The sequence below is a fragment of the Paroedura picta genome, chromosome 4 (assembly GCF_049243985.1).
Source record: "Paroedura picta isolate Pp20150507F chromosome 4, Ppicta_v3.0, whole genome shotgun sequence".
NCBI classification, from domain to species: Eukaryota; Metazoa; Chordata; class Lepidosauria; order Squamata; family Gekkonidae; genus Paroedura; species Paroedura picta.
Window position 1 is genome coordinate 83845736 of NC_135372.1, and position 14132 is coordinate 83859867.

Genomic DNA, 14132 nt, shown 5'->3' on the forward strand with positions numbered 1-14132 from the left:
CAATGGTTACAAATTGAAATCGCTACAGTTTTGCCATTATGCACAACGTCATTGACAATCTGCAACACTCCTGAAACTGATCCGCAAAAAGCGCTTCGTTGTAGCGCTTTCAGGGAAATCCCAAAAAGTGGATTCACCCTCCGGAAAGCGCTACACTCTTGCAACCAATCAGCAACACTAGCAAAAAAGTTCTGTGCGTTACCATTGTTGCGGTTTCTGCAAAGTCCCGCCCCCTAGTTCTCTGCTCTGATCTTCCGGCGAAGCGATCGCCATTTTTTTTTCTCTGACCGAGCAGAGATAAATGCACCAGCGAGCCTTCATTTACCCAGCAAGGCTTCCCTGGCTGCAGAGCTGTTTTAAGTCACTAAGCACAAAACAACACACAGCCCCGTTTGCTGGTTTATTTTCCCTTTATTTTTTACTGTATTTTCAGCTGAAAATCGCGCCCGTGCCTGGGGGGGGGTATTTTTTTTTCACTTGGGGGGAGCGTGGCAACGATGAAATGGCAGCTCAAACACCACCTGCTACCTAGATGGGTCTCTCCGTTGCAACGAAGCAACGCAGATTCGTTGCAACGTGTGTTTTTTTTAACTTCCTTAATGGGAAAGGGGCTTTTTGGGATCATGATAACGGCCGCCCATTGACTGCTTGACGGCCAGGGGCGGGACAAGCTCGGCAATATCGCTTCCTGGCTAGCGATTTTTGCAGAGCCCGGAAACCTGTGGGAAACGATAGAAACGTAACTGGATTCCACTACAAAGCCAGGTATGCATAACGACAAATTCCACTATTTAAAATGTCGTTTTTTCGTCCCGCAACCAATTTGCCACATAGATCCTGGTGCGGAATGGCCTGAAGTGTTGGCTCTTATATACCCCATTTCTCTACCCAAAGGAGTCTCAAAGCACCGTACAATTGCCTTCCCTTTCCTCTCCCCACAACAGACACCCTGTGAGGTAGGTGAGGCTGAGAGAGCCCTGATATTACTGCTCAGTCGTAACAGCTTTATCAGTGCTGTGGCGAGCCCAAGATCACCCAGCTGGTTGCATGTGGGGGAGCGCAGAATCAAACTCGGCTCGCCAGGTTAGAAGCCCACACTCCTAACCACTACACCAAGCTGGTGTGAAGTGAAGGAACTTACTGACTAACAGAGTATTAAGAACAGGTGGTGGGAATATACTAAAGAACTGTATGCATGCAGAACAAAAGTTTGCTCTCTTCAAAATGAAAAAGGAATAGAAATAGAACTTCAATCGTCCATTCTTGAGGATGAAGTTGAATGAGCCTTGACTCAATTGCCAAAAAACAAATCCCCAGGAATTGACATCATACTCGTGGAGCTGTTGAGATGTGTACCAATCAAAATCATGACAGCTTTGTGCCAGAAAAAGTGGGAAACTAATAGCTGGCCAGAGGAGTGGAAATGATCTGTGTTTACCTCACTACCAAATAACGATACCTTAAAAAGTGTTCCATTTACCATTCAATAGACCTCATTTCTCATGCATAAAGATACTAAGAACCTTCTCAAAATCATACAACAACGCATAGGAACAACTATTGAGAGATAATTGCCAGATGTTCAAGCTGGTTTTTGATGGGGGAGTGGAACTTGTGATTGCATAACAAACCAGCACTGTATTTTTTAAAAATCAGAGGAATATCAGAAAGATGTCTACATCTGCTTTACTGACTACAGGAAAGCTTTTTAGTGTATGGATCAGAACAAATTGTGGGATGTCCTGCAAAATTTGGGGGTGCCAGTACATTTGATAACATTGATGCAGTCACTCTAGGCAAACTGTGAAGCCATTGTACGTACACCATTTGGTAATACTGACTGGTTCAAAATAGAGAAAGGAGTGTGCCAAGGTTGTATTCTTTCCTGCTTTTTAAATTGAATGCTGTGATCATTTTGAGACATGTTGAATTCAACAAATCAAACAATGGAATTAAGATTGGAGGAAGGAGTATAAATAATCTCTGGTATGCTGACGATACAACCTTCCCATCAGAAATGAAGGCCTAGAGCAGCTGACTATTTATTCATTTATTACATTTATAACTGCTGTCCCATAAGGCTCTGGGCGGTTCACATGAAATGTAGGAACAAGAACAATACAGAGAAAATCAGCAATCATATAACAGCAGAACAATAATAGTGTGTACAGTAGATTCGTAACCACAACATGTAGGTGGACCCGTGATTGGTCGGTTTAGGGGGTTAATTTGATGGGAGGGAGGCTCGGGGGGTACAGTAGAAGAGGTTTTGGTTGACCTCAACCAAATGCCTGGCAAAAAAGCTCCCTTTTGCATGCCCTGCAGAATTGTTCTAGTTCCATTAGGGCCCTGATCTCTTCTGGGAGCTCATTCCATCAGCTGGGGCCAGGATGGAAAAAGCTCTGGCCCTGATTGAGGTCAAACAAGCTTCCTTCAAGCTAGGGATAATCAGCCAGTTGGAGGTGGCAGAGCATAGAGCTCTTTTAGAGGTGTAGGGAGAAAGGCGGTCCCTCAGGTACACTGGGCCCAGACCATGTATGGCCTTAAAGGCGATTACCAGAACCTTATATGGAATTTGACTGGTAACAAGTGCAGTTGTTGGAGAATGAGCCAAATGTGGGACCTCCATGGTGTTGCTGTTAGGACCCTGGCCACAGCATTCTGGACCAGCTGTAGTTTCCAGATCAAGGTTAAGGGCAGGCCTGTGTAAAGTGAGCAGCAGAAGTCCAGTCTAGAGGTTACTGTCGCATGGATCACTGTGGCCAGGTATTCTGGGGCCAAGTAAGGCATTAGTCATTTGGCTTGGTGAAGGTGGCAGAATGTCAGTCATGCTACTCCTGTGACCTGAGCCTCTGCTGAGAGGGAGGCATCGAGGATCACACCCAAGTAAGTAAGAGATTTGGACTTTTCTTATATGCTAAAAAGAAAAAAAATGACCATTGCAAAAAATAGACATGTCACAATAACAATTGATGGTGAAGAGATCAAATGCATTCAAGAATTCATTTTTATTGGATCACAAATTGATGTGAGTGGCGATTGTAGTATGGAAATAAAACATCTAATTGCTCTGGGTCGCTCAGCAATGATCAGCTTGAACTGAATATGGAAAACCAAAGACATAAGCCTGACTACCAAATGTAGATTAGTTAGGTCTATCATATTTCCAATAGACATTTATGGTTATGAAAGTTGGACAATGAAAAAATCAGAGAAGAGAAGAATCTAGCCATCACCAGCTTACATGTGGAGTCCCACAAGGAGCAGTCCTCTCTATCCTATTTAATATCTTCATGTGCCCTCTTGCTCAACTAGTGCGGAGGTTTGGGCTGGGTTGCCACCAATATGCAGATGACACCCAGCTCTTCATCCTGATGGATGACCGTCCTGACTCCCCCCCAGAATCTTTAGCCAGATGCCTGGAAGCAGTGACAAAATGGATCAAGCAGAATCATCTGAAGCTCAACCATGCAAGGATGGAGGTCCTGTGGTTGGGTAGGAAGGGACCATGGGAGGAAGTGTACTTGCCCACCCTGGATGGTGTGCAGCTCTTAGCGACTCACTCCGCCAGGAACCTGGGCATGATTGTGGATGCTTCCCTTATAGGAGAAGCCCATATCACAAAGGTAGCACAGCTGGCATTTTATCACCTCCGCCAAGCCAAACTACTAGCGCCCTACCTGGGCCCAGAGCACCTAGCCACAGTGATCCACACGACGGTGACTTCTAGACTGGACTTCTGCAACTCTTTCTATGCAGACCTACCCTTATCCTTGATCCTTGATCCTGCAACTGGTGCAGAATGCCACGGCTAGGATCCTCACTAAGACATCACGGAGATTTCACATCCAGCCGGTCATTCAGGAACTCAGCTGGTTCCCAGTTGAATTCCGGATTAGGCTTAAGGTCTTGGTAATCACCTTTAAGGCCATATGTGGTCTGGGCCCAGTGAATCTGAGAGACTGCCTCCCTGCCTTTACCCCCAGAAGAGCTCTATGCTTTGCCACCTCCAACTGGTTACGGATCCCTGGCCCCAAAGAGGCACGTCAGACCTCAACAAGAGCCAGGGCCTTTTCAGTCCTGACCCTACTTGGTGGAATGAGCTCCCTGGAGAGATCAGGGCCCTGCCTGAACTTCCACAATTCCACAGGGCCTGCAAAAGGGAGATCTTCCAACAGGCATCCGTTTGAGGCTGACCGACTCAGAACATCTACAGGTCTCCCCCCCCCCCCCAGAATGAGAGGTCCAACCTACCAAGGGCTTGTCAAATGCTGTTCTGAGATGTTATTTGTTATATTGATATCTGTTATATTGTTATTGTTATATGGATATTGTTCCATGTAAATGTTCTATATGTTTTATTTAAACTGCCCAGAGCCGTAGGGAAGGGCGGTATAAAAATATAAATCTATCAATCATTTAATTTGAACTTTGTTGTTCAAGAAGGCTTCTGCAGGCTCCATGGACAGCAAAAGTCACAAACAAGGAAATACTACAGCACATAAAGTCTGATATATTATTGATATGCAAAATCACAAAACTCTGGCTGACTTTCATTGGCCATATCATTTGATCCAACTCAGTGGAGAAAGCAATTATGCTAGGATTGGTCAGTGGAGAAACTAAACCTGGGTGATAGAGGGCATGGTGGGTGGATGTGATCAGGATGGCTGAAGGAGACGATGTGGAATCAGGGATCATGGCAGTGGCTGTGCCATGAAATCATCAAGAGTCAGACTCAACTGAATGGTTGACAAGAACAATAACAATAGACTGGGGGCCATTAATCCAAGTTATTCCAGAGAAGATTGCTAATTGATGAGACAGCTGACCAAAGATTAAGAGTTTGGCTTGTTCGGGAAGGGGATGTAATACTATTAAACTATTAGGTATGCAACTTGGGGTGTTATTACACCTTACCATACAAGTCAAGTGCAGGCATGAATGCATTTAATAAACTTTAACTGGATCTACAGCACTACAGAGCCTCTTGTGGCGCAGAGTGGTAAGGCAGCCGTCTGAAAGCTTTGCCCATAAGGCTGGGAGTTCAATCCCAGCAGCTGGCTCAAGGTTGACTCAGCCTTCCATCCTTCCGAGGTCGGTAAAATGAGTACCCAGCTTGCTGGGGGGTAAACGGTAATGACTGGGGAAGGCACTGGCAAACCACCCCGTATTGAGTCTGCCATGAAAACGCTAGAGGGCGTCACCCCAAGGGTCAGACATGACTCGGTGCTTGCACAGGGGATACCTTTACCTTTACCTTTACAGCACTACCCTTCCTTGGAAAAGCATGGGGAAAGGGAAGGGGAAAGCATAATATAGGCTGTTTTACATACTCTTGTGATATCCTGGTTTGATAAGTACACTGTACTCTGTGTGGGGCCAGAAGGCTCTGGGGGGGAAAGGTGAGATGGTTCAGCTAACTGAATAGAATGAAGTCCATCTGTTTTTCTGGATCAAAGACTAGTATAGTCAGTAATGATAAAGAGGAGGATCTGTGGCTGTTTAAGGAGTCAGTCTCTTTAGTTGTCTTTGGATCAGACTTCTTTTTACAAATCTGCTAAGAAAAGAATCAAACAGTGTGAATGGTACATTTTCACATGGGTATAGAGGTTGAATAAAGTATCAGAGAACAAAGGAGTGGCACAGAACATCTTACAGATAATCTAACTTCAAATGAATTAGTTAATTTACACAAAAATAATTCCTTCTTCACACTTTCTCAAGTTGCCCTGAGTTAATTAAGGTTCAAGTTAAATAGAAGTAGTTAGAAAATATCTCCAAGGGCATCAATTCAAAGAAAGAAAAGTGCTGAGAGAGAGAGCAAGAGAAGAAATATATTGCCTGGAGAAAAGGTTAAAAGAATAAGGTTTAAAGCCTTAAGTCAGGAAAACTGAATGGAAAAGTTTAGCAGTGACCTTTTAAAGGGCAGTTTAGAGTTAGTCCACTACTACAATACAGACCTTACTGAACTGAAGAAGAGCAGGGCAGTGCTTGGTGGGTTGTATTGTATCTGTATGATCAGTTCACACACTGGGGAGGAGGGATCTGGATAATTCAGCAACCAGTTTTAGTCAGTCAGTCAGTTTTTATACCACCCCTCGCTGTGAAGTAGGGATGCGCACTCTCAAAAAAAATCGGACCATTAAAGGGACGCCTGAATCAGCTGATTCGGATCTGGCTTCATCCATTAAAGTCAGTGGCATCAAGGGCTTTAACGGGGAATTTAAGGTTTCTGAAGTCTCCATGGCCTGGGGGGTGGGGGGTTTGAGTTACAGGCCCCAAACGTTCAGGTAGCTTAAGGAGCCTCTTCTATGGCTCTCCTCCATGTTTCAAAAATATTGGGCCAGGAGGTCAAATTCTATGGGCTCCCAAAGTGCCCCATCCTACCTCCATTCTATCCAATTTTGAGAAAAAAATAGATTCTCTGTTCTGATATTCACCATAGGACATAATGGGCCATTGCTTCCAACTGTGAGAATTTATTATGAGAACAGAGAGCATGTTTTCTCATCATTTAATATAATGGAGGTAGGATGGGGAGCGCCTAGAATTGGACCCCTTAGTCCAATCTTCTTGAAACTTGGGGGGAAGTCACAGAAGAGGTTCCTGGAGCTACACGGAGACCCATTCCGCATTCGTCCAAAATAGCACAATGGTTACTAATTGAAATCACTACAGTTTTGCCGTTATGCACAACGTCGTTAACAATCTGCAACACTCCTGAAACCGATCCGCAAAAATCGCTTCGTTGTAGCGCTTTCAAGGAAATCCCAAAAAGTGGATTCACCCTCCGGAAAGCGACCAATCTGCAACACTAGCGGGAAAGTTCTGTGCGTTACCATTGTTGCGGTTTCTGCAAAGTCCCTCCCCCTGGCTCTCTCCTCTGATCTTCCGGCAAAGTGATCGCCATTTTTTTTTCTCTGAGCGAGCGGAGATCAACGCACCGGCAAGTCTTCGTTTACCCAGTGAGGCTTCCCCGGCTGCAGTCCCTCTGTTTAAAGTCACCACGCACAAGCATCACAGAGGCCCGTTTGCTGGTTTATTTTCAATTTATTTTTCACACTGTTTTCGGTCGGAAATCGCGCCCGTGAGGGGGGGGGATTTTTTTTTTCACTCGGGGGGGGGAGCGTGGCAACGATGAAACAGCAGCTCAAACATCACTTGCTAGCTGGATGGGTCTCTCCGTTGCAACGAATCAACGCATATTCGTTGCAATGGGTGTGTGTGTTTTTTTTTATCTTCCTTAAAGGGAAAGGGGCTGTTTGGGAGCATGATAACGGCCGCCCATTGGCTGCTTGACGGCCAGGGGCGGGACACAGCTCAGCAATAGCGCTTCCTTTCTAGCGATTTTTGCCGAGACCAGAAGCCTGTGGGAAACGATAGAAACGCAACTAGATTCCACTACAAAGGCAGGTATGCATAACGACGAATTCCACTATTTAAAATGGCGATTTTTCGTTCAGCAAACAATTTGCTACATGGATCCCGGTGCGGAATGGCTCTGAAAGTTTGCAGCCTCTAACTCAAACCCACATACCCCCAGAACATGGAGATGGAAGAAACCTAAACATTGCCAAAGCAGGGAGGGGACTCTTTCTCACTCCCAGGTCTAGCATGCAGATGCTACCTTCCAGACAGGAGATAATGTGAATAAACAGGAATTGCAGCTCATCTTCATACAGAGAGCAGTTCCCATTCCCTTCACCGCCCCTGGGGAATAGGGATACTGCATGCCAGAATTGCAGGGGACAGCTATGGCTGGCTGCCCAAGCAATGCTTGGGTGTCAGCCTCCAGGTGAGAACTGGAGACCCACTGAAGTCCACTCAGAGCACACCTGAGTTCCCCTGGAGAGGAGGGGAGTGCCTACCGTGTGTGTGTGTGGGGGGGAGAGAATCTTGCAGCACCACTTGCAGCACCAAGTCTAGGGATGCCAGCCTCCAGGAGGGATGTGGAGGCCCACCAAACTCCACATCATAGGGGGGGGGGGTGCCTGCTACTTGTAGATGGGGGGAATTGGTGGGCAAAACAAATCCATGCAAGAAGACAATCCATCAGCCCCGGGAAAGCCTCAGAAAGCAAAGTGGGGTAATGTCACATGGACAACTTTCTTCTCCTCAATAGGCTCAGTGTGTGCCTCAACCCTGCTTTCCCCTAGTGGAGGAGCTCAGGGTGGTCTAAGTGCTGAATCTATGCTTCAGTCATCACAGGCTCTCTCTTCCAACCCCCCCCCCCAACAAAAAAAGAACAGTCAAGAGGAAGATTAGCTGCTTTTCCTTCCTCTCCTTATGCCAGATACCAGAGAGAGCTATGACAGAACTGCTGTGTAACATCAGCTCTGAAAGGAGTTAGACAAAGCCTCCCAGATGTCTACGCATTGAACACTGGGGTGGGGAATCAAACCTGGCTCTACAGATCACAGACTGCTACCTTTAGCCATTACGCCAAGTGCTTATAATTCAACCACTGTCTTCACCCCTGGCTCCTATAATGTATGTATGTTCTCAAGCACCCCCTGAGAACTGATGGCTCCTTCTTGTGTTTTATATGAACTCTAAGGCCCATGGTCAATTTGGGAGGAGTTTTCCCATTTGAGGGTGGCTTCTGCTGACTGAGGGGCCTAGATTTAATCTCTAGGGCCTTCTGGTACTCTGTCTACAGTGAGATGTTTCCAGATTGTTGGTGGGCATTGGGGGGGGGGGGAGTGGGATAAGCCAACTGAAATGGGCAATGATTCTGTCTATGGGATTTTAAGCCTGGGGAGAATATTAATTGACCCCACAACCCAGAAAAGACTCAGAGGGTATGCAGTCACAACAATTCTGTGCTCACCTCATCCTCCTCAAAGCCCATTTCTGGGAAGCCAAAAGCCGGCAAGTTGATCTTGAGAAAGACCAGCTCCTGGACTCTTTTGGGTGACAAGCAGGAGCAATGCACACAATGTTGTCTGCATGGGAAAATGCTCGCTCACTCTGGACACTCATTGGAGGGCACAAAAGGAAAGCCCGGGCCACGCGGGAGAGGGCTGACCAGACCACCTCCTGCCTGGCCCAGTATCTCACAGGACAGCTGCTCTGCGGCTCCTGGGGTTTCCCGAGGTAATCCCTCACCATCGCAGATGCGTGGTCCTCTCTTGAGTGCCTGCCACCCCCTAGAGGAAGAAGAAGGCTGCAGAAATCTCAGAAAGAGGTCCTCTTTCTCACACATCCTGAAGAGGCTGTCCTTAGGCTGGCCACAGGGGCAGGTGAGGGAGGAGCAGTGGAAGTGCTGGCTTCCTCTCACCTCAGCTGCCGACCCCACCTCCTGGAACAGACAAGCCTCTGAATGAGCCATTCTAAGAAGTTCTTCTCCCTCTCTGCGACGCTACCCTTGATGCACAAATCACACATGACCTCAACCATGTATGATCCTGACTTGCAGAGGGGCTCAAAGCATTCCTTGAAACCTCTTTGAAGACTTCATGGAAGCGTGTGCATGACTGAAACAAAGTCTGCATGTCCTAGGCCTGGGTTTACAAAGGAAGACATTACCTCATGGGCTTTATAGACCATGGGGATGACCAGACCCAAAGTCACCACATCGGACGAGAGCATTTCCATGAAGATCTTGAAGCTCCCAAGAACCTCCACACTCTGGTCAAGGATCTCCCATTCTTGGTCGATGAGCCATGACACAGCCTCAAAAATCCTTGTCTATTGGACCAGGGCATTGAGGGCTCTCCTCTGCTCCACCAAGAGTACAAGCATGGCACAGGTGGAGTTCCAGCATGTGCTGATATCTCCGATGAGACAGTATTCTGGCACACCTATCAGGAGCTGCTTCTCACGCAGACAATAGTAATCCATTGAATTCCAGTTGAAGTAAGGCACAATCTTCTGGCACTTCATGTTGAGTAGCTGGTACTCATAGGTCTCAGCGGATGAAGTGGATTCTTGTATGGAACCAATCCCAAGGGCATCCTTAACCACCAGGTGGAGAAGGTGGGGCACACAGGAGATGTGTTTCAGACCCATGTCCTTGACTGTCTTGGTGACTCCAGTCCCATTGCCAACTCAGCCTTCCAACATTGCCTGATATTGTCTGCCATTCTATTTAGCTTCACAAACTTGCTCCATTTAGTCTGAGGTGGAGTGCATGCACTCAAAAGCTCACGCCTTGAATAAATCTTTGTTGGTCTTAAAGGTGCCCTTGGACTCAATTTTTGTTGTGCTACATCAGACCAACACGGCTACCCACTTGCATTTAAAAACGTTTTGCTTCATATAAGTGAGAGGGGTATGGAAAGGGAGGAAAGGGAGGAAATAATTTGTCCAGAATGCCTTAGCGCTGTTTTTTGGAAGAAAATAAACTAAGGACGTTGTTTCAACAATGTACAGGGTTAACTTTGCAGCAGAGGCAGCAGACCTTGCTTCAACAGAATAGCCATTAATTATACCTTAGTTTTTGTTGGAACTGAGAACTAAGTGCACTGTGACAGTGGATTTATATTACTACACAGCAACTAATGAATGGCATTCACAGTCTTCAGCTTCACTTTCGTTGCATAATAAGTTCAAGCCTGTTTTGACGAGGTCATGAGTGAGCACATTTTTGCAAAAGAGAACTTTTTACTTTAGTGCTCAGCCAGGCATGCTTCCATCCTCAAGGACTTTCAAGTGTCACCAAAAGAATAGAGACAGTGTAATCATGAGAATTAGATTAGAAGCGGATCAATAGGCCTGACAATAAATGAAAGCAACACAGGCATTATTGAGCAGATTAGGAGAGATAAATTAAAGCAGACAGGATTTTCTGCAATACCAGTGCTATATAAATGCTGGACTAAGAGAGCTTTGAGTTATCTATTAGCATGTGCAGGGGGGAAAGAAATAGATGATAGTGAACCTCACTAAAATGGAAACGGTGAAGGCACCAAGATATCTGTTCATGTTGGTTACACTAGTGCTGACAGAGGCCTACTTTTGATTCATAACTAGTGAGAACTACTAGATGCTTACACAGGCAAAAGTAAACTAACTATGGGATAACATTCTAGGAAACTATTTGATATGGCATCACTATTCATTGTTCTTTAAACCTTAAATATGAGGATTTAGAAAACCTATCTTTTATTAAAATTATTATAAGGCTGTGACATCATCAGCTATAATAATGATCAATCTCTCCAGGGCTCAGTTTGGTGTAGTGGTTAGGAATGCAGACTTCTAATCTGACACGCCAGGTTTGATTCTCCACTCCCCCACATGTAGCCAGCTGGGTGACCTTGGGCTCACCACGGCACTGATAAAACTTCTGACCGAGCAGTGATATCAGGGCTCTCCCAGCCTCACCCACCTCACAGGGTGTCTGTTGTGGGGAGAGGAAAGGGAAGGCGACTGCAAGCCACATTGAGCCTCATTTGGGTAGAGAAAAGCGGCATAGAACCAACTCTTCTTCTTTTCCTTCTCAGTGCACATGGACCTTTTGATTTTGTTGTGGTATTGAGTTACACAGGGATGTTGTCCAGCATGTACTGAACTATGCTAAGTTAATCATTGACATATTGCATTTTCCACTGAACTGTTCATTCAATATTAGATATTAGCCCAAATCAAACTGTTTTAAAGAAATGTTACCAATTATATGAGGAATGTGTAGCTGCCATACAGAAAATAATTTCATTTACCCCCCTTGTCTATTACTGGTCCCCAGTCTATTACTGACTCATAAAATCTAAATTGGTTCCCCTTCTAGAAGACTTTCTTGTTGGGGTATTCTAATTGTGTATATTGATTGTTTTGAAGTTTTAAACTGTATGTTGACTTTACTGATGTTACCTGCCCTGAGCATTTGGAAGGGTGGGCTACAATTACTACTACTACTACTACTACTACTACTGCTGCTGCTGCTGCTGCTACTACTACTAGTACTACTGATATTATTAATATTACTGATCTCCAGAAGCTGCTAATTGATGGGAGAAACTCAGTTTCTGGCAAAGGGAGTTCTAGAGTTGAAGTCTTGCCCATATGACCACAAACTGTTACATAGCCCACTCTAAAGATTTCAGTCCACTGGCAAGTTTACCTGGTTTGGTCCTTCAAGAACCCAGATCTAAGGCCAATAGGGATTTAAAATTCAACACCAGGATTTTATGTAATGCAAGTAATTTAGGAACCAATGTAATTACTGTTATGTAGGGAAGATATCTCTGGTTACTTCCTTGGTTGCTACATTTTACACAAACCGTCTTCAAAGGCAGCCCTAAATTAATTTAATCTTATTGTTACCAAGTGACCCACATTCTTAAGGTAAACTAAGGACCGTACTGTTTGTAGTATCTGAAGTAATAGCAGGTATCTGAAGTAGTAGCAAATAATTTCATTATCCAGGGCTCTTTTAAGTGACTTCCATTTCCTTTACTCCACCATGGTGAAAGCACATTTTAAAATTAACTGTGTTTTTTTTAAAGTTTCGTAATCTAAGATAATTAAACATAACTTCAGTACCAATTTCCAGATCACATAATTCCCTTTGTTGATGTGTTAAATGCCTTCTTGATTTGAATCAGGAAGTTAACAAATTTAAACAGACCTGCACATCTGCACTTTCAACACCAAATTAATTACTAATACTCTAAGAATGAAAACAACAAGGCTTTCAAAGGCACACATGGCTCCCATCCCAAATATTACATTTGAGTCATGTTACTTGTAAATTATTTTATTGTAAATGGCAGAACACTTGCTTTGCATGTCTAAGCTGACTGGTTAAAATTATTGTCAATAACTCATTTTATCATCTATTTTTTTAGCAACAGCGGCAACTTAACCTCTTGACTATAACCAACCCTGGTGAGTAAGCCAAAAGGCTCGGCTCTTCTTTTTTCTTAAAGAGATGGTTGTCTGAAAGTGCCTCTCTCTCCCCTCCCTGACATGCAAAATGAAAAACAGTGTTCCCTAGAAAATCTTTAACATAATAACAACTGACAGCTATATTGTGTTTGGTAAAGCCCCGGGCAGTTATCCCTTCACAGAACTCCCTCTTCAGACCTTTACTCTGTGAATTTGAGTGCTGATATTTCTTGAAGCCTCCTGGGGTTACTGTTAGTGGTATGTCTGCAGGGCAGGTAAACTATAATTCACAATGTGTGTTCAAGTATCACATAAACATTCAGTTTAACTCTCTGTAGCGGTAAAGTTAGAAATTTACTGAAGAATAAAGAAAAGCTATATTATCGGTGTGTTCTATTGGTGGGAACACTGGTTGATGAGAAGATATTTTACTTGTCAAAAAGCCCAACATTAAACTAAAATACTTTCAAACCAATACTTGTTGAAGAATAATTGGTTGTGGCTAAGTATTACTCATGTTATGTGGTATTGTTTGATCATGTTATTGCTTTCATATGCTTATTTCTTGGTCTCCTGGCAAGTACTAAATGAATCAGAATTATTGTGATAAGGCCCAGTGTTCAGTGCCTCTGTCCCATTCATCAGACATTACCCAGTAGGTGCAGTGGCACAAGCCATTCTGTGCCATTGTTGCCAAGCAAATATATAGGACTTAGTTCTATAAATAATACAGTTCATAACACGAGTACTGATTTTATGTAATGTTGTCTCCAAAGGACTATTGAATTTTAGGTTGCACCAAATGCTTACCATTTCATTCTGAAAGGCCAAAAGTGACTATGGGCTTTTGACAGAACTGCTCTCCAAGAGGATGCTGAACCATTTACAAGTACCCTTTGGGTATGATCTGTCAATCAGTTATCGCTCCACCTCGCAGAATTAGGATCCATACCACATTTTACCAACCTGTCAACAAGAATATCATGTGGAACCTTATCAAAAGCTTTACTGAAATCCAGATAAACTATATCCACAGCATTCCCCTGATCCAGCAAGGTAGTCACTTTCTCGTAAAAAGAGATAAGGTTGGTCTACATGACTTGTTCTTGTGAAACCCATGCTGATTTACCTGACACACTTATCAGAAATGCTGGCCTAAATTAAGAGTAAACTATTCTAAAGATTGGACCTCCCTCATCAAAACCTAAATTAGTTGGGGGCTATAAAAATAAAATGGTTTTTATTGTATTTACTAGAAATAAAGCCCATTTTATTCTTGAATAAAATGGGCGCTAGGG

The 14132-nt window shown here is 44.3% G+C and overlaps 1 protein-coding gene across 3 annotated transcripts in view; it reads left to right on the top strand.

Moving 5' to 3' along the window:
- The window catches only part of BEND5 (BEN domain containing 5), a 1107701-nt gene that overhangs the window by 501036 nt on the left and 592533 nt on the right, over positions 1–14132 (top strand). For all 3 annotated transcript variants that reach the window (XM_077333807.1, XM_077333806.1, XM_077333809.1), the window contains exon 6: positions 12795–12834. In XM_077333807.1, coding sequence (XP_077189922.1) covers positions 12795–12834 — 40 coding nt within the window. The remainder of the gene's footprint in view (positions 1–12794; positions 12835–14132) is intronic.